Source organism: Excalfactoria chinensis, chromosome 7 (genome assembly GCF_039878825.1).
Source record: "Excalfactoria chinensis isolate bCotChi1 chromosome 7, bCotChi1.hap2, whole genome shotgun sequence".
In the NCBI taxonomy this organism is placed as follows: Eukaryota; Metazoa; Chordata; class Aves; order Galliformes; family Phasianidae; genus Excalfactoria; species Excalfactoria chinensis.
Genome location: NC_092831.1, coordinates 22,093,051 through 22,114,253, shown reverse-complemented (window position 1 = coordinate 22,114,253; position 21,203 = coordinate 22,093,051). Strand labels below are relative to the sequence as shown.

The 21,203-nt window shown below is 36.3% G+C and overlaps 1 protein-coding gene across 10 annotated transcripts in view; it reads right to left on the bottom strand.

Moving 5' to 3' along the window:
* Positions 1 to 21,203, bottom strand: part of NBEAL1 (neurobeachin like 1) — a 74,909-nt gene that overhangs the window by 47,901 nt on the left and 5,805 nt on the right. For all 10 annotated transcript variants that reach the window (XM_072342329.1, XM_072342331.1, XM_072342333.1 and 7 more), the window contains exons 3-10: positions 10,471 to 10,562; positions 8,367 to 8,528; positions 6,944 to 7,025; positions 6,624 to 6,751; positions 4,654 to 4,736; positions 3,231 to 3,316; positions 1,746 to 2,052; positions 654 to 760 (exon numbers count right to left, since the gene is read on the bottom strand). In XM_072342329.1, the coding sequence (XP_072198430.1) occupies positions 654 to 760; positions 1,746 to 2,052; positions 3,231 to 3,316; positions 4,654 to 4,736; positions 6,624 to 6,751; positions 6,944 to 7,025; positions 8,367 to 8,528; positions 10,471 to 10,562 (1,047 nt within the window). The remainder of the gene's footprint in view (positions 1 to 653; positions 761 to 1,745; positions 2,053 to 3,230; positions 3,317 to 4,653; positions 4,737 to 6,623; positions 6,752 to 6,943; positions 7,026 to 8,366; positions 8,529 to 10,470; positions 10,563 to 21,203) is intronic.

Genomic DNA, 21,203 nt, shown 5'->3' with positions numbered 1-21,203 from the left:
ATAGAGTAGCTGTTCCTGCTTTCCTAAGATGTAATTCCCACTTGTTTAAATGAGAACAGGAACAATGCCAGATTCTACAAGAATAAGTAAAGATCTCAGTGCTTAATAACTGAAGAAGAAATTAGGAAATAAGTTCCTTACAGAGTACAAGGTCAGTACAATAATAGGCACAGAGACTAATGGAAAGGTGAGATACAGTATTTTCAGGAAAAGACTGGAGAGAACAAACAAAAACACCCAAACCACCAAGGCTATTCAAAGCATTTCAAGAAAATTGGCAGCAATATATAATTTTTATATATTGCTGCAATGAAATACGTTCTAACCCAAAATAAAATCTATGTGAATCAAACTGTATACTGTTGCTCACATTATATCACCTAGTATTAGAAGAACTCAAAATAGCAATGCCACTAGCATATCATAAAAAGAGAAAGAAAATACTCCAGAGTTGGATTATATCCGTACTCTTTTACAGAGGTTGAAAAATAATCTATAAAGGAAACAGAGAAAGACAGTGGCTAGCAAATAATGAAGTTCTATCTGGGATTGGAACAAACAAACAAACAAAAAAAGACTTGTGTAATTGCTAGATCCTATGGGAAAAGAGAAAATAAGTTTTGTTATTCAAGTGAAGAGAAGGGAAAATTTACCTTGCAGTTCTGCAACAGGCGAATGAGATGCTCGAAGCAGTTACTGTTAAGGAAAATTGCCTGTAGAACAGGCCTGTCCGTGCAGTCTAACATGGCCGTGATTGTATCTACAAAATTAAAATGGAACTGACATTAAAAGCAAAACACTTGCCAAATCCATTACACTTATTATTTTTCCCATATTACACCTGAAAAGGGATTGGAAAAGATACATAATAAACACAGGAATATAAAAATACATATTTTTTTTAAAACATACAATACATCATGAGAATTCTGAGGTGTTTTAAACACAGTACTAGACCCAAAACTTAGTTTTGTCGCTGTAAAAATTCTCAGATAACCCACTACGTAATAAAAAAAACTCAGCTACACAACACCTTTAATAGCTTTGAGATCCTGCTTGAAGTCCTTGTCATTACTGAGTATCTAAACTGCATGCCTTATATTCAAAGCACACAAACACCGGTTTCCTTATTAAAAAAAAAATAATTCTCTGCATTATACAGATGCTTCTCACTGTAAGTGATCATCACCTCAGAGCTATTCCCATTTCCTTGGAAGTCCAGGGGAAGGAAACGCCAACATTTATATTCGCCATTCCAAACAAGGTAAAAATAAAAAAAATAAAAAAATCACAACTCCTAAATCCTTATCTAATGACTCAGTTCCAACACTTTAAGGACCATAACCTTTGCCAGTGTTTGCAGTAATTCCATCTGAAAAGCAAACTACCTCAAAACAGCCACCAATGATACTTTATCAGAAATCCTCCTTACTCTGCAGTTATTAAGGTGTTAATTACAGTCACTGTGACATAACAATTTCCTTTTTCTTTTAATGGAGACTGGCAGTCCATGCACCTTGGTAATCAGGTTAAATATGAACACCACTCTGGTTAAATATGAATATAAAATAGAATATACATCATATGAATATATACCACGTCAATGGTAAGAAATATTTGAAGTTTTTTCATTGTATAAAGAAGTGAACATTTATTCATACAATTTTCAGTTATATTAACAATTCAATAATTGCTTTTGAGCTAAACAAGAGACATTTAAAGGAACTGCACAATTGAGTACTCACTCAGCATTTGGATCTGTAGTGCTATGAACCTGCTCTCCCACTGCCTACATCGTCTTGGTTTAGGCAAAGCTGAATGGTCTGAATTAAGCAACTTGAAATAGTTCTCCAGTATTGTACTGGTCTCCACCTGACGTTGGTCAGAACTGCTGTTAAGGAGGATATGGACAACTTCTGTCAGGCACTTCAGAGTAAGTTCTGCTTTTCTGCTCACTTCCTCAGGACTCCCATCATCCCAGTTATCACAGTCTGCTAAAACACGCATCAAGACTTCCATGGTAGCAGGAGATACTGCTTGAAGAGCATTCCTCTGAAACACATGGGTGAAAAGGATTAAGGGAAATAAAAGCAGGAATAAAAGCGTAACTTTGACAGAATTGCTGATTTGAAGATACCTGAATCACACAACATTCACTAATGTTTCCATTTTAATTTATATAGTGTAATTGTTAAACATCCTACTCAGATTATATTACTGGCTACAAACAAAACGCAGCCCACTTTGTCCACTTAATTAGGCTTTCTTATTCAAAGAGAATATTTATAGGGTAAATAAAAGGTCACTTAAATTGACATTATAATATTCTTATCAAGTACCTTTGATAACCTATTAATTCTAAATAAACCTTAATTTAAAATTTCATTTTAGGTCTCCGCTTTCATAGACTCAATACTTAAAAAATAAAATTAGAGAACATAGTAATTAAAAAATATTTGTCTGGGCCCTGAGTGCCTACCCCTCACCTCTCTTCCTGGAACCTGATTAGATAGGCCTCAGGGCCATACTACATCTGGAGCAGGAGTACAGCCTTATAAAGCACAGCAAGAAGCCTTGTCGGGGATCTTGCATTCAAGCAGTAGCTCCCAACCTTTTATCTGCCTAAACAGTGTAGTTTAGCAGCCATGCCCCTGTCAGGCCACGTACTCTCTTGCTCCTGACCCACTGTTAAACTTTCAGACTTGACTTTAGAACTGCTTCATCACTACAGACAGGTCTGGCAGGCACCAGAAATAACATTTACTAACAAGTCAATCCATGAGAGCATATTCTGGCTTTGCTGATGAGTAACAGTATTTATTTATTTATTTATTTATTTTCAGATATTTTCCTCATGTTATTTCAAAGGCTTTAAGCACCTTCCAAACTTTGAAGCCCTTGTGTCTCCTACTGAAACACACTGGGTAGTAAGCTAGGTGCATGTCATATTAAAACTATAACTTTGCAGGGGGAAGCAGTCTAGTTATTCATTTCTCTATCTATGTGAAGACAATATACTAAGTTCATAAGAATGCGTGAATAGCAGCCTTCAACTGCCCTTTGAAAACAGAACCTAGCTTATACTATTACACAGAAGAGCTCCAAACTTCACAAGACAAGTAACTAATACATAGCAAGTAAATTCTCCTTGGTTATGGGGTATTTATAAGCCTTGAATTATGATGTTGTTGGAGACTTCAGTAGCTGGGAATAGTTTAGAACATCCTTACCTGACCACCAGCCACAATAGCTCCAAAGAGATGTAACAGGCAACATTTCAGGCTTTCCTTGAGATGTTCGCTTTCTTGGAAACATTCTGATTGGAGTAAATAGAAAGTAGTAGGATTCCTTACTTTATAATATAAATTATACCAGCTTTTTTTCCTTCTCTCAAGCAATAAAAAAAGCAGGAATGGTAAATAAATAAATTTAAAAAAAAAGCTTCCTTGCTGCTCATCATCCAAGTTTATACAAAATTTCAACTGTATAATCTCCACTTCCTTTTATGTAAGTCACACACATTAATGCATCCATTTAAGAGCTATCAAAGCAACATGACAACACTGCATTTATCAGGAAGACTGACAGATCTAAAGAGGTACAGCAAATGTACTGTTGAATAAATGGGATTAATTTTCATTAGACTGTTCAGGACATGCTAACAGATACACGGTTAGCGGGTATGAGAAATGTTATAAGACTTCTGGCACAGAGACAAATGCCATACACAGTGCAGGTGCCTTAGAAAAGCAGAGCTTGCTCCCTATGAGCCAAACTTCCTAGGGAAGCCTGTACAAGTCTATAATCTTTCTAACAATAAAAGATAACTTCAAAGATATTTCATAGCATATCTGATATATGGAACTCTTTCATTGGAACAGATACATCCTGGATATTGTTGCTACAGCATTATCACTAGAATCAAAGCAGCTACAACTGAAACCACAAAGGAAATTTTTCTTTTGAATTAGCCTGTAATTCCATTCCAATATAAGATAAAACCACTAAAGACTGAGATTTTGAACACTAGAAATTGAAAATGGAAAAATTCTGCATTAAAATAATGCAACCTTTAAGACAATTACTGCTTTCTGGCAAGAAGTATTTCTGACCATATAATGAACGTATAAGCTTGTTTCAAAAGAAAGTTGCACAACTATTTTTAAAATCTGGTCTACAAAGTAAACAAAGCCGACTATCTCCCTGACTTAGAGCTTCTGAATCTTTTGTGGAACAAATTCAATAGAGTAGTACCTTGCTGGCTGTGGAAAAATAATGAGGCAGCGTAGACAACAGTCTTTAGTACTACTGTGGCAGGTATGTCCACATGCTCAGCAATTTCTTGTACTGCCAGATGGCCAATCAGCAGATGATTACCTGCCAGCCATTTAGCACACTTGTAGGTTTGTCTCAATACAAAATAATGGATTCAGGAGAAAACAGTAGCCAGGCTTTCATAGACAAGTAAGGTTGGCAAGACGGTGACACTCAGAGCAGAAAGCAAGCAAACAAATCAACTCCATACACACAGCCTCAGAAAGCAATAAGATGCTTTTACATTTATCACACATTCTTTGGGGAATGGAATTTAGAATTGCCAACTTCACTCCTCCAAAGATGACCATTTCCAAACAAGCTGTTGATAATACTTACGATAAAAGAAAGGGACAAATTCAACAGTGAGGGAAGCCGGTTTATACTTCTGTCTGCTCTTTTCAACTGTACTAAGGATTCGTCTGAAATTACATTAAAAAAAAAAGATATGACACCTTTGTTTCTGACTTACTACTTTATGATTTTATAATAGAGAATCCTGCAAAAAAAGAAAAAAAAAAAAAGGAAGTTATGCCTTATGATTAAAAAATAGCAAGAGAAGTATTTCACCTTAAACGAATTACAGATAATCATGACTTTACTGTTCCACTCTTAGAAATGCCTTAATAGTTTAGAACATGGTTTGGTCAGAATAAAATGAACCAAAACACCACCAGCTACCTGGTATTTAGTCCTTCCCCATTGCAACTAAGCCATTTATTAAAGTTCTTAACCATGCAATTTGAAATAGGCCCAAAAAATTATGAGTCCGTTATGGGAGGTAGGGGGAACAAATCAAAGGGAAGTAATTCTGCTGATAGACTTAAAGACTTCTTTTCGAAGATTTAATATATTTACACTATGATCTTCAAAAATATCTTTTCAACCAATTCAACCACACTTATCTCCCTCATTTCCTCTGGCTTCCTTGTTCTACCAGTTTAGAAAACTGGGAAAGTTTTCGGAAGCAAGCAAGCAATGGAAAAAGCTTCACAGTTGTCAGTTAAAACCAAACACCTCCTGATACATTCACTTTTTGTTTTTCAACCTTCAAACTGTCAGAAAATATCTTTAAAGTTTTTAAAAGTATTTAAATCACATCCAGTTTCAGAAAATAAAACAGCCTCCTACAATGTAATTATATTGATTCATCAACAAATTCTGTACCTCCACTGATTGCAGATTCTGTATTTTTGAGTGTTTATGTTCTACCTAAGATGCAATGATATGCTGGTATTATGAATGCTATATCTAAAAACAGCTTAGCAATACTTTTGTCAGGCCATACACAATAACTGATATCAATCTGTGCTACATTCTAGAAGAGGGGAATTATACTGCACAAAAACACAGTAAGTTGTGATCCTTACACGCTCCTTAAAGCTTTGAGCACAGCACAGCTGTTATGGAAACAGAAGTTAGTACTATCAATGACAGTTCCATAAAACCTGCAATCCATGTGCTATGGCATATTAGAGATTGCCAGCTACAAAGACACTCCAGCAAACAAGGTACCACCACATCTTGTATGATTTCCACTCTGTATGCGTGGAGTCAGAATAGTGACTGGATGCACAAATGCAGCACAATTCTACAGAATGTAAGCTGTAGAATGGACTCTTAGTTTTAAAAGTTATCTGCATGCACAGATCCAATATTTGGTGCACATCAAAATGGTCCTGATGAAAGTAAAAGTAAAAAACTTAAAGAGCAGTTCCAAATGATAATCCAATTGATTGCAAGGAGCAATCAACTTCAGCCCTCATACGCACAGCAGGAAAACTATCCTGTGCAAGGCTATGTACATTTACCATTACTGCAGTGAATTTGGGGCTAATAAGGGAAAATTGTACATGAAAGATTTCTCAGGAATTTTTAAGAGGTCTCTGAAGAGCAAGTTATAACAAAAGGAACCACAAGCAGCTTCAGAGAAGAGCCTGTGCCTAGAATGACAGAAACTAAGCTTCTCAAAAAGCCAGTTTTTAGCACATATACTAGTACTGGCAACTCCAGCTGCATTGGATTTCAGTGTTAAATATCCACTTCACAAGGTTTTTTCCCTACCAAAATTAGCATATTTCATTAACTCTTTAAAATAGAGCATCTTTGAAAAACAACTACCATACTTTATCAAATCCAGTGCATACAAAAACCAACTCTGACACCTGTAAAATCCATCAGCAGCATAACCACATAATTACATTTTATTCTAGTTTGACACCAGTAGTTCTGTCAGCAACCTTACGTATCATTTATCTACAGTTACTAAAACTCACACAGTTTGTGATCCTGTCCTGGTCTGCACTTACCCTGCAATTCTCTGCCTCCAGTTGCGATACGGATCATAGAGACTCTCACAAAAAGCCAGTGCATGTCTCACAAATTCTTCTATTGGTGTCTGATCTGCCATTTCTTTCTCTTTTGTTTTGCTTTTTAACTGGAAAAAGAAAAACACAGTAATAACAGCGATCAGAAGATTTCTAGAAGTTAAAACTTTGTCTTGATCCCCCTCCATAAGCGTTCCCCCACAAACACTTCTTTACTCTGAACTCTGATAGGGATCACAATAAGCAAGAGCTGGAGGTCCTCTATGGGAAAAATAACAGATTACACTGATCAAAACACATACCTGTTGAATGTATAACGTAGTCATGGTGATGACATGATTAATGTATGAACACATCCCAATCTCTTCCACATTAGCCAAATTCCTATGAAAACAACAGAAAAAAATCCAAATGTACAGAGCGTACTATCTGAGGCTAGTACAAACAATGTCTGTTTTAGTATTCACTCTATAATCACAAAAAGTGTATAAGCATTTCAGAAACACTCCCCAAAGGACTGCATGTACTCAAATGTTTATTTCTGTCACAATAACATAGTACACAAGTTTTCTTTTAACAGGAAGGAGTCATCCTGCTTTAGGTCAACTCTATCTGGAATTTGGGGTTTCAGAAATTCAATAGATTCCCAAGGCATTCTTAAATAGAGAGGTCAGAAATGGCATGCAATAACAGTGGCAATAACTTAATATTCTCCCACATTACTAGAGCACTACAAGGATGCTGATACTGTAGCTGCCTATACTTTCTAATGCTTTAATAAATACATTACTTATCTGCTTCTGGGTACTTTGAATTCTCCAAAGAATTCTCCGAGGAAGAAACATCAAAACTTTTAGAACACTGAACAAATCAACAGTAACAAAGAAGCATGCATGCTATTTCTCAGTTTGTGGAAACCAAAAAGATCAGATATTAATATGATCACATAAGGAGTAAGGTAACAGTAATTCATCATACAACTACCACCTACCATCTATTCTGCTTTATGTAATGTTCTGGTATACTTAAATACTGCACTACAGCTTTGTACTTTTGTAGGGATAAGGAGAATCAAAGGACCCCAAAAAAATTTTAAAAGCTTGTTAAATACGTCTCCAAAGGAGAATCTCTACCATATATTTTATCCCCTTATTCATTCAATGCAGTTTATAATAAATGAATGAAGAAATAGGGAGGAATAGATCCCTAGAAACAATTTATTTACCTCCTTGGACAGTATTACAAAATTAAGAGCAAGTTTCAGAGGTCAGTTGCATTAATAGAGCAAGTCAGATCCCTAAGCTATTTATGGAACTATAAGCATGTCAAGAATGTGAAACAGTTCTTCCTGTATAATTATAATTCAAGTTCTTTAATATCCAGAGCTTTCTAGAGTGTGACTTCTCTTTTAAAAGTATTTCTCATACACTGATTCTTTAAGTTATAACTTGGACACTATGCCTTGAATTCAAATACATATTTCTTGTATAATTACAGAAAAAATTGTGTCTGTGCTCCTTTTATTCCATTTTCCATGGAAAAGATGATTGTATGGCTCTTTCCATTCCCTTTTCCTTTACTTGGAAGATCATGAAAAGTGGCTTTTTTCTGATTCTACTGGAAAGCATCTAATAACATTGCATAAATGATTAGAATCTAAAGCCTGCATTAATGATTTTTTAAACAAAACAACAGCCTTGTTGAAGTAGCAAGCAGAACAAATACCTGCAAAGGATGATAAAGAATTTCACAAGCAGGAGTGACAAAGCCTGTTGCTGCTCTTCTAATCCATCTGACATTTTCTGGACACACTGAAGCAGCTGGAGCCTCAGAATCTGAAGAATATTGTCAGGAAGCAGTGATATTCCTGGAGGGATGTCATCCACCCTGAAGAGAAAGACCATACACACAAGGACACAAGTGACAAGTTATTGAACTATTTCAGCGTGCTCTAATGGCATTCCAATATACCTGTTCAAGAAAGGTTACAGAAATGCAGTAACTGATTTCTCACAAGCGCTTCCTAGTGAGCTACAAGGAAATGCCTGCTGCAATAAGCCAGCTTGAGCTTTCTTCTCCCCAACAACAACAAATTAGGAACAGAGGTAGTGTAGCAAAGGAAAGCAACTTGAGATCGTTGGCATAGATATCAGTGGGTAAACTTAGTTTCTTTCTAGACATCTGAGTCCACGGGGTCCCTGTGGCCTCAAGAGAAGAGTCACTGGGAAACAAGTGGCTCCACTCTGACCTACATATTTCTCTTTTGCAGGCTCAGTAATATCTGCTCCATAGTGTTGATGCTTGCAATAGAAATTGACAAATACCAGAAGGATGCCACTTTGGAAATGCTTGATTATCTCTCAAATGCCAACAAGGGCAGAAACAATGTTTCTATGTTATTTTGATATATTTTCTCTACATCTGTTACACAAATGAGTCTAAATCTGTGCAGGCCTACTCTTCCAGGCCAGATCACTAATCCTGTCATTAACCTCACAAAAATACAGGATTTTTATGCTCACAAACCCATTATTTAACATAATGAAGATGCTGCTATTGTTCAGCACAGCTAAGCTTCATGTTTATGTTTAACCTTTTACTATATTGCTGTAAAAACAAAATAAAAACAAAAATCAACAACAAAAAAATCAACCCATGGACACATAAAACAACGGGTTACAAAGTTTTCCACTGCTTTTGCTTTCCTGAACTAAACACTATAAGATGCATTTTGATATCTTACTACAAAGCAAACATCTGCTGAAAAAAGAATTAACTGGCAGATCTTTTTTTTTTTAGATATTTCACATTAGTAACTGCACTATAAACTTTGAATTAATATAAACGCTAAGAAGAAAATATGTATAGATGAGATGCCCTGCTTTTATCCACTGAGATCCAGTTGCAGCATTCTTTGTTTGCTTGTAACAGTGGAGGCTATCACTTACACTTCAAACAGAATCTGATCCAAAGCCCATTAGACAATTCCCATTGATTCCAAAAGGGCTTGGACAGGAGCCATTATGCAGAGAGCCATTCTTTCTATACACTGGTAGTGGTAGTAGCTATAACTTTGACACTGGTTCTTATGACTTCCAAATCTTGTAACCTTTGTTTTTTCTTAAAGCCCTTAGATCATACAAGGATGTATTAAAAAAAAAAAAAAGAGAAAGAAAAGAAAAGAAAGAAAAGATAAAGAGCTGTTTCTATTCCCCATTTGCAAAGTTCACTTTCTGTGCACTAAAGCTAATTCAAAACACAAAATACTGAAATGTGAAAGACTTTAATACCCATCTCATGATTATATTTCCACATTTGCAGTCAGCAACATTAGTGAGTAATACTCTTCTTCCTGAACTCTGAAGTTTATCAGTTGTGCATTTTAATTAAAGTTTCCAGCTAAAGTATTTAAAACTTGGAGCATTTCATCTCTTTCTTTCTCTTCCAGCAATCCACAGAATAAAATTACAAAACATGACCTAGATCTTACTTCTGTTCAGTCACTACTGCTACAGAAACCAAGCACTAACACTATTATTTCACATGCCACATTTAATAAATATTTGTTCCAACAATTCACAGGAAATGATTACTCTTCTATAAGAAAAAACAAGGGAATATTGATTCCATCACTGATACAATGCAAATACCAGTATTTACCTAAGTTTCATTATTCCTGATGCATTTCAACCTTCAGAAGAACAGGAGTGGCGCTCAACAATAAACAGCTTTCTTTTGTTTAAAAGCAGTATTGATACTGAATGAAACTGGGCTCTCGTCCAGGTCTGGTTCAGATATCAAAGGTGAACAGGTCTGTAATTCTACATACCTAGTTGGCAGCTTCTCAAAGTCCACATCCAAAAACTGTTCATAGCTGGAAACAAAACTATCCAACCAGAGCTTCAGGTAGTCTGGATCTTTCTGGAAAAAAAGAAAAAAAGGAAAGAAGGGTAAGAGAATGTTAAGAAACGTGGTGCCTGAGGTCAATAGTCAGCAAGTCTGGAGCACTTACTTGAACAGAAAGCTTTTTCCTTAACATATTTCAGCTGGGAGAAAGGAATGAATAGACTAATTTGTAGAACAAAGATTTTACAAAGCTCTGTTCTTCGAATTTCTTAGATATATTGTGTTGATGTGATAATCTTACTCTGTGCCTATTCATTAGTTAGTGTTTTCATTAACCAGTATCAATGCCAATTGAAATGTTCTAGCTTACAAACCTCCCCTCCCACCCCAGTTCCAATAACTTTTATTTACTTTCCAGAGTAAGTATGTAACTCTAAAAATTTTATTCTTGTTAGCATGGAATTTAGTATATATCATTCTTCATGGCTTCACAGAATTATTAAGCATGAAATCCCCTTGTCATTTTAGACCATTTTCTCTGCTCCCAAGACTCCTTCAACACAAGCAAGTATCAGAAACACAGAATTTACTTTGCTATCTTATTAATTACATATAAACCACATTCAGATACTGTGACAACATAAATAAAGCTGAGGGACTTCATTTGGTGCATGTCTTCCATCGGATTATTTGCTTTTATTATCTTAATTATATTTTCTCACGCTTCCTCTGGATTTTTTCAGCCTTATTTTTATTTCATTCCTAATGTCCTCTTTTTTCATCATCTTTCTTCTCCCTGTTCCTGCTTCTATCTCCCTTGCATCATTTTTCCTTCGTAAGTCATCATCCCCTCTCTTTCTGTTTAAAATTTCCCCCCAAAAAAGACATTGCAGTCTACAAGCCTAAAGTACACCCATCCTCAGGTTCACAATGCACAAAGCCTACTAACCTTAGATATATACCCATTAATATCAATCAAGATGAAATTACAACATACAGAATTAAAAAAACTGTTGAGATAATAATTTCAAGGTTTCTAAACTTTTGGCTTAAGCTACAGAGGCCAAACAGATCATCTCAAGTAGGTGGGTATAGAATGCGCATTTATCAGGTTCAGAGATCAAACACACTGAAAAAAAAAATAAGAAAATCAAACCAAAAGATGGACAAGAACTACTGCTCACTAACACACAAACTGAATGGGGTAGAAGTACCAGAATATACCATCCTCAAACACTGTTGGCTCTGCCAACAATTAGGGATTGCTTATATCTCCACTGTTCATTGCGCTGAACAACACTATGGCTTTTTAAGAATGTTCATGTATTTATAGCTGTAACTTTCCTGTAATTCACACAGGTTATTTTAGCCACACACTTGCTATTTCACAGGCTTGTAAGGACAATTTAAAATAAGATGCTATTTTGGCAACTGCAACATAGCTCAGGCTAGAGAGGACAAGGCAACAGCATCCATGACAGAGTAACAAACAGAAACATGGCCATAATCACATACATGCACTTTGCTTAGTTAACAGCCATGGTAATACCCACACATGAGAAAAACAACAGGAATAAAAAGAATCTATTTGACTTTTTTTCCCTGTTCAAGGATCTACTTTGATATTCTTGGCACAAGCAAGTTCTCCTTGAAATAGAACATGAATCACTAAAAGGATTCAATTAGTATACCAAAATTAAAATAGTGTTGACACAGCTGAGACTCATCTTTAGCTGTTGATAGTAAACTGTTGTAAGAAACTCAGTTTTACTTGATCATGTACCACTAAACAAGCTGACTGAGAACTGCTTTAGGAAGTGTTCTGGATGAAAGAAGGAAAGACAGAAGAAAATACTAAATGCCTGCCTGCTCCTTTTTAATGATAGCTAGAGCCTAAATCTGCTTGAAGCTTAAGATTAAATTTAATCTCCCTATCTTTAAACAATAATGCCTTTGCAAAGCCATCAGTGAAGACAAGTAGCAGAAGAGAAAACTGGCTAGCAAAATATGAAAGTAATAAAGTAAATACATAGATGGCAAAAAACAGGACACAGGTGTTAAAGAGTCAAAAGTTCTTACTGACTTGCAGTGCACATACAGCTCAATTCACATTGCCACTATAACTCCTCCATGTGAGGTCAACATTGCAGTTATCCTTGGCTTTCTAAATATACAGCCACAACTGACAAAAAGCAAGAGCAGCAGTACTGTCTGACCATTACCTGAAGCAGACTCTTTAACTCTGCTCCCTTCTGCCTCAAACCCCAGACTGACAGTTGGCTATACATTATCAAGCGTTACTAGAAGGATCAGCTTTGATAACGAAATACAAGGTAACACTATTGGTATGCACTAGTAGAAAGCAGTTGACACTACAGTAGACTCATTTGAATTCAAAATCTAGAGATTTCCACCAAAGCAATAGCACTAATTCAACATCACTCGGAGGAAAAAGAGAAAAAAAGCAAAAAAGGTCATTTAGCAACTGAGTCTACATAAGAAGCACTAAGAAAAAAAAACATCTTTATTTTAAACCGTATAAGCATGCAACCATTTCAGAAACAAACAAAAATAAAGACTTTAGAGCCAGGAGTAAGTAATCATCCCAGGAAAAAGGTGACACAATATACAGCTGTATCTTCGCTTGGAGCAAGACAAAACCTTTTACAGATATATTAGAAACGTAAGTTAAAAACAGCTTTCAAACTTTGAATTTGGCCCAGGTTTCTCTTCTACACTAGCAGTAACCTGTTGCCATAGCATGCAGCAGTCACATGCTGAAAGCCACAAGAAATCTCAGCTCTACTGCAGCACTTTTAAGAAAGCAAACTTTGAATGTAAGTAAATGTTACCCATGACAAGGCAGACAAAAGCATGCCTTCCTCTTACACAGCTAAATAAATACATTTCTGAAGATCAGCCTTCTAGATTCAAACCCATCTTATATTTTCCCATGTCGAAGCATGACAGATTAGGAAAAGAAAAAGTTTTTACATTGCTTTGGTATTTTAATTTTATAAGAAAACCAGATACTATTAAGGGCATCAGCTACTTCCTGTACACTATGTAAACCAGCCTCTTCATTCCTGAACTGAACTTTGTTTCAAGTTCAGCTGCTGCCTTTTATTCTGACATCTGAGTTTGGTAGATTTTTTCCCATTTCCTTTTTCAACTACTTTCTCTTTTCTCGTTATAGATGTGGTAAACCAAATTAACAGTAGAATACAAACAGACCCAATTGCTTAATACCAGACCAACATCCTGAGACAGTAAATTCTGCAGTCTCAAAAATATGCATTACCACACAGCACAAGCTGGGAATATTTCAGATCCGAGAGCAACCAATCACTGAACAGCAACCTCAAACAATCCCTATAAATTGTTGACTATCTCATTTTCTCTGCAGTGAAAGAAGTGGAATTTTTTCAGGCCATAACAAAGCATTGGAAAGACTCAAAAGCCTTATTATCAGCAAAAGCAGCAAAGCCTGTGGAATATACTCTTATTCACTGCTTTCAGATTATCAATAGCTGTAGGCTGTATGTCAGACAGCAGCTCCGAATTATTTTTAGTGGTTCTGTTGAGAACGTACCAGGCTTTTAAGGCACAGCTTACAAATCAACATTCTGATAATACACCACAAGGACACACTGTGATCAACAATGTGAGTTTAGCAAGCTTTCCCAGCCTCCTCTCTCCACACGCACCTGCAGACATGCCCTGGGAGATCAGCAAGGAAGACAGGAGGATGTTTTTCATTTGTGTAACAGAATTAAACGTAGAAGAAAAGACATAGGTGGTAACAAAACATCTTCCACTAGTTAGAACTCTACAGTCACTAGAAATGAACAAAAATGTTGATTCTAGAAATTGTACAGCTTATTAAGGCATAACCCTAAGCACTCCTTTTACTTCCAGAAGCTTGTCTACCTTTTGTACAAGACCGATCTGTGCATCTTATTTGAATAATAATTCATGTATAGAAAATGCATGTTTGAAAATTCTGGAATATGTTTCATCAAGGCTCAAAATCCCCAGAAGCAAAACTCCAACTTAAGTTAGCCATCTGCCCTCAGGGCAACAAGCTGACACAACCCCAGCTTTAACAAGGCAGTCTAATGATGTGCCACCATGAGGGTACAAGCAAAGCTGGAAGGAAAAAAATTACAAAGCCCTTTATCCGAGAATTGTGAAGCAAAACACAAATGCATAGAACCTAAACACAAGCTTCTGAGCTCAGTGTATTGCAATGAAAACCAATTAAACTGCTCAAGGAACAATCATTCATTAATGAAAAAAACTGCTTTAAGCCTATTAAATCAGCTGCAGCTCAGAAAGCTGCAAAGTGAAAACATTTTCTCTCTCTTTTTTTTTTTTAAAAAAAAAACAACACCCCTTAGGCTTCCATTTTTACACAGTTCTAGTCATCAGCACAATAATAGTCATCATGGCTCTTTTAAATGAAACACTGCCGGATGAGAGCTCTACTTTGGTGTATACCAACAGGTACAAAAATAAAAACCACCCAAACACCCAGCAGCATTTGTTGTGGTTTTTCATCCAACCAGCACAGTGCTTGAACAAAAATGGTTGCTAAATAACATCAGTTGATCCTCACACTGGATTACACTGTGTAAAACAACAACACCGCAGCTAAACAGCACCAATCAGCAAGTTCCCCATGCAGTCCAACATTTCAACAGTTTCAATGTACTAAAACTCCAGCAAGCCATCCTCTGCCTAGGTATAGCTGGGAAACACACTTCTAATGCTAATGCCAACTTCAGTGCTCACCAACAGCATCGCTTAATGGAGAGACATATTTGTCCAAGGGCACATACAGCGCACTGAGGCAATAAAAATAAATGAAACTAAGTACAGTCAACACTGACTTGGGACAGGATTTTTTCTTTAATACACTAAGCTGCCTACAAAGGGCAACAGCATTGTCTGCTCTTTATGAAGCCTTATTAAGTGAACAACAAAGAATTTCAGCATAAGATCTTCCAGCAGTCCACACCATGTGTGTCAAAGCACCGATGCTTTTTGTGAACCTTTCAAAGCAGTAAAATGCCAAAGCAAAACCTGAGAGAATCAACAGTACAGTTAGAATTAATCAGAGACATGATAAACTGTTCTACACAGGCTAAACTGCCTTCAGAAGTGAAATCAATTTTAATTATCAACATAAATCACTTTGGGGCACAACTTATTTTAACAGTAATATTTATTTTTGAATCAGCTGTTCAACTGAAAGCTAGCAGAAGGCTCTTTGCTAACCACTAGGAACCTTTTTCCTCAAAACACATATAAGCATGCAGATAGTCGTTCAATTTCTGGAGCTGAAAAGAAGATGGGCAGATACTTTCTAACCAGGAGCTGAAGCAATCCATGATACAAACAAATTTGGGACAAGTTCAAAACTTCTGTTTCCCATGGAGATTATTACAAAAATACACCTACAAACATAACTTATGATAGAACTTAGCTCACAAAAACTGGAAGTGAATGTTGAATGCTCTTTCTTGTTTCAAGAAGATAAAAACAATTAGTAACTATAAAACCTTATGAGGAAAAAAATTATAACTGAGTTAGTATTCCATTTCCTTTCCACTTCAGTACTAAAAAAAAAAAAAAAAAAAAAAAAGCAAACCAACTAACTAGAATGGAAATAAAGCTTCATTTATGTACATAGTTACCAATTAAAGCTGTGTTTGAGCTGTAGCTCGGAGGCAACACCAGTGCAAGACTCACTCCCGCCTGCCATGCAGCATGGGCTGCCCACAGGCCGCAGCTCCACACCATGACATGGAACTGGCTATTAACATTCCCTTCACCATCAAAGCTGACACAACAAACCAGCAGCATTAACAGCTGGAAGCTGTATTTTAAAGATCAAGGAATACGAATAAGGAGCATTCTGAATTATTCAAAGATAACTAAACAAAACCCCACAGTGTCAAAATTCAGCTGTGTCAGGATAAGCCCTGATTTCACACAAATTCAACTTGATAAAGTTTTAGGGCTTAATGACCAGTAGCTTTGAAATTCCAAAGGTCCATCATCGATTTAAATAAGAACAGGACTGAGCTGTAGAAAGAGCACAAAGCCAGTTTCTGCCCCATCAAGTTTCTAATTTTCGGCGTGATATAAGAGACAGGAACAGAATGCAGACAGACCTAAGGGAGGCAGGATGGTGCCAAGACAAAAGTATCAACTCACTATTGCACTGTATCAATAGCTAGATAATGTCAAGTCTTCCTGTAGATAAAGAAAAATGCTGAGGAGAACCTGTGTAGAACTTTGATACAAATAGAGAATTCTTTTGTGCGTGTGTGTGTCTGTGTGTCACCTAAGGCAAGTTCTTATTTCTTTAGCCATGGATTTAACAGCTTTGGTCTTCTCAGCCTTATCAGCACTAAGATGAACCACACACTGAAGGTACAACCTCAAAAGCACCCTGCAACCATTTGACATCAATTGCACTTCAGGTAGCACCATTCTTAAATATTACCACAGGTAAATAATCAAGTCAGATTTCTGCAAGTAACATGCTCCTTCTCTACACCCTGCTTTCCCTTAAGAACTTTGCTTATCCAGTAGTGTGAATGCTGCAAAGTCTTAGGGAGAAAAAAACACTATGCAGTCATACCTGAGCCTGCATATTCATTGCCACTCTGGGGAAGTTTGAATTTCAGATTACACCAAAGATATGCATCCTTTTCACCTCGGTACTTTTACTCTTAAGTTCCAAGTATGGCCCTGAAAGCACGTGGACACCAGATTTAATTAGAACAGCAGTTTAGAAGCACATATATACTGAGGAACTCCATAAATAAAATTGTTTCCTTGCTAGCTCCTCAGAACTTGCTCATCCCTTTAACTTGCATTTCCCACATGGCATCAGTCACCAAGAAAATGGTTCTTTGTAGTCAGAAGTTCAGCAAAATCACAGGTAAAATGAACAGTTTTGTGTAATTAAAAGCATTAGCCAAGCACATACTAATAGAGCTGGTAAAGCAACTTACAAGCAGCCTGCATCTACCATAACCACTTCCTACAAAACCTATGGGCATTATATCACAGGAAATTCTGGGATGATGTCCCATATATATTACCAGTTTACAATTACAGTATTTACTTGACATGCTGCTTTAAGAATAAGAATTTGCCATAACTTCCAAAATAATTTTTCTTCAGTTCCTGAACTCTCCTTGCACATTTCAAGTGAAAATTCCTAGAAAACTACATGAAGGTACAACATTTTCCTATAACGATTACTAAAATAATAATCCTGTAATCTTTTTAAAGGAGTTAAACTGCTTCACCTTCATTTTGTTTCTCCTAAATGTTTCTGGTACTACTGCTAAATCCTTATTTCTAGTGAGCACTACCTGTTCAAGCCTTAGCTTCCATATTTGTTTTTTAAATATACCAATGGCACACCCCTGGAGAGTTCTTATGCAGATTCTGATTACTTGACAATAAAATGAGTACCTTATTTTCCTTACATTAATAAATAAAAGCAAATACATTCACTGCTTCCATTCAAAATTCAGGAGTGTCCTCATTCAGATTATCATAAACATTTCAAGTATCAGAGAAAGTACCTACACACAATGTTTTATCACCACAGAAATCAAACTGCTAAAGTTTAGAGCTGCGGCTGCATGAAGGAGTTGTCTCATACCGAGACACCTAACTTAAAACAGCCTTTATTACAAGAATAACCACTTTTGTTATTTGCTTATCAGTGTTTCCTTCTCTATATCCCAATCTTCCTCTACTGCATCCTCTCAAGAAGAATAGTAAATGTTATATGATCAAATGACCTTTTTTTATTTAAAAAAAAAAAAAAAGCAAAAGTTTTTAATCTTTACTGTTGGCTGTGGTCACACTTTGATGTTTGTTTGCTTTCCCCCTCACCTTCTTACATATGACTCTTTCACCAAGCAAAGCTCAGTAATTAAAGAAGCTCATTCTCTTTTATGGCATATGTTTAGCCCTTCTGAAGCCTGTAAATATTTTAACGGTATCTTATGAGAACATTTGGATTCTGGCATTAATCCACAGTGCCACTGAACAGACAGCTGGCAAGCCTTCCTGCTCACTCCATTGGCATATTAGAGCACAAACAGAGCACATTTGAGTTGATTCTGCAATATTCTTTAATCAGGACATGTGAAAATCCAGATCTGAACCAGACGAACATGTTAAGTGTACCATAAGTCAGACACCACACAACAGCCCTGTGTTTGCTATATTTGCCATTACAGTGCATGCCACAGAACCAGAAGCTTATGTTTCTTGCATTCTGATAAATCATTCCTTGTAAGAAACACTTGATGCTTTCATTACATTAAAAGCTTGCTCTGAAATATTTTCTACATTTGCTGATAATGAGAACTAAATAGTACTCATTAAATCTTAAGGAAGCTACATATATTATTCTATAACACACTTGCTAAAAATATAGAATGCAGAACAATAATAATTTCCCAGTGGCTTGCAAAATGTTTGGTTGTCTTACATTTCTGCTCTGCTTTGTTTTACCTGTCATCTCATCTCAGATGGAGGCCTACGCTATCAGTGGCAGAGTCCTTGTTCTGCTTTGAACAGCTGTCAGTACAAGGTTATCCTGGTCCATAAATAAGGATGATAACAACTATTATAAATAAGTGAAGAAACTAATGTCTCGTATATATACACATACACACAAATCAGTTATTTATATGAAAAGTCCTGTACTTCAAAATAACTACGTCAGTTCTCAGACTATGAGAAATTTCTTTAAATAGCAGACAGCAAAACCAGAATTGAAGACCAGCTGTTCCTTATCTATATCCATTCTTAGTTCAGCATCCGAAAGGCACAACAAGGACAGTGTCACCAAGCCACACCCACAAATGACTCAGGACAAGTTCTTTTGCCAGTACATACTTTCAGAATGGCAGAGATATCTCCTACAGATTGTTTTAAATACATTTTACAACTGTGTAAAAGATGCTCATTCACCTGTTTTGGCAAAAGAACGAGTTCTCATAACAGTGACTTACAAAGAGCTGCTTTCACTGCACGCTTAGATTGATCAAGCATTAATTTGACCATAATCTGAATAATTCTTTATCCACCAAAGGTAGTATAAGCAGTTCAATATGAATAACTGACAAATCAGCCATTGCACAAGAAGGAAGACGAGTGCAAACTGAAGTCAGGATGAGATCATGTTTGGGATGCAAAGGTCACTGTTTCACAGGGCTTACAGTTTAACATCAAAGATTACATAGTAGTTAACTAAATGCTTCTCACCACAATTGCTCAGAAAAACATTTTTTGAAGTAAGAAGCTTAGAACTCCTCTTACAATGTGAGATTTTACAATGTTCAACAAACTGATAAATAATTTCGTAACGCCCCACTGGAAGGTATGCATTTGCTCTTGTTTGCTGATAATCACATGAAATTCCAGCCTTACAATGCAGGTGGCGAAGGGGATTGTACTATGACACACTGTCTGAGATGCAGTACTTTGTAAAAACAGCAGCAAGAGGCTGCCGGATACCAGACATGAAACAGAAATAATGAATGACTCTCACACTCTTCCCATGGCACAGCACACATTAATTTAAATGAACTGTTTAATGTTCAAATGAATGCATAATGCCAACAAGATTAGCTCAAGCAAATTAGGCAAGTGTGTTTAGCTTTCAGCTTCAAGTGTTCACATTGCAATGGTCGTAAGATCTCTGAGACAGCTGTGTAGTTACAGAACAGCTCGCACTACCAGCACACCACAGTTTGTAGCATTTGACTGTAGCAGTCTGTTCCTGACTAACACAGAAATCATGGTTTCCCCACTCAGGACCACTAATTTTATCATTCAAGTTTTCCAGTTCCATTAAGCAGCTTATTAACCAGAACCTGTTATTAACCAGAACTTCACATACGATTCTTCCCAGAGGAAGAAAAAAAAACTAATTCAAGTGACAGGATTTGAAATACTCTAAGACACTTCTAGGATAATGCACATAGTCATAGTTCATGGTTTTTTTTTTCTGTACAGCTTTTTGGTCTAGGACTAAAATACTCTCCTATAAAAAAAACAAAACAACAACAACAACAACAAAAAAAACAGAACAAGTGTAAGTCTTCTTTCCATGCTATAGTATTAATTTTAAAAGGAAAATTTATAGGTAGATGTCCCTTACCAAAAACAGAGAGAAATACAGTACAATCAGATCTGTTAAAAACAAACCAGCAGAACAGTGCAACACAAGTAAGTATATTTCTTAAAAAGTCAGACCTTAACATAGCAAGGGATGTGACTGTCTTAGTTATCTGTGTCAGTAAAGACCAGAATGTTATTATTAGCTTTACAACTGCTAATACACAGAGACCCTACCAACTAACAACACTAAGACTGAAGGCTCTCAGGAAGCACAAGTTAGATAGAAGCTGGCTGAGGAACACCACTTTGCCTCAAGCTATTCTACCACATTTAAAAACTTTGACAGAAGAGTGTCCTTTACAAACCTAAGCCTGAAAAGATGTTAAATTACATTTCAAGTTTACAAATCAAGCTGTTCTGGGCCATAAGTTATGAGCAGCAAGCTGCTTTGATAGGTGCTACTTGAAAGCATAAGTTCTTTTTAAAGGCTCTTTTAGACTGACAACTGCGTTTTATAGGTGACTTTCAGCATATTCTTCTGAAAGTTTA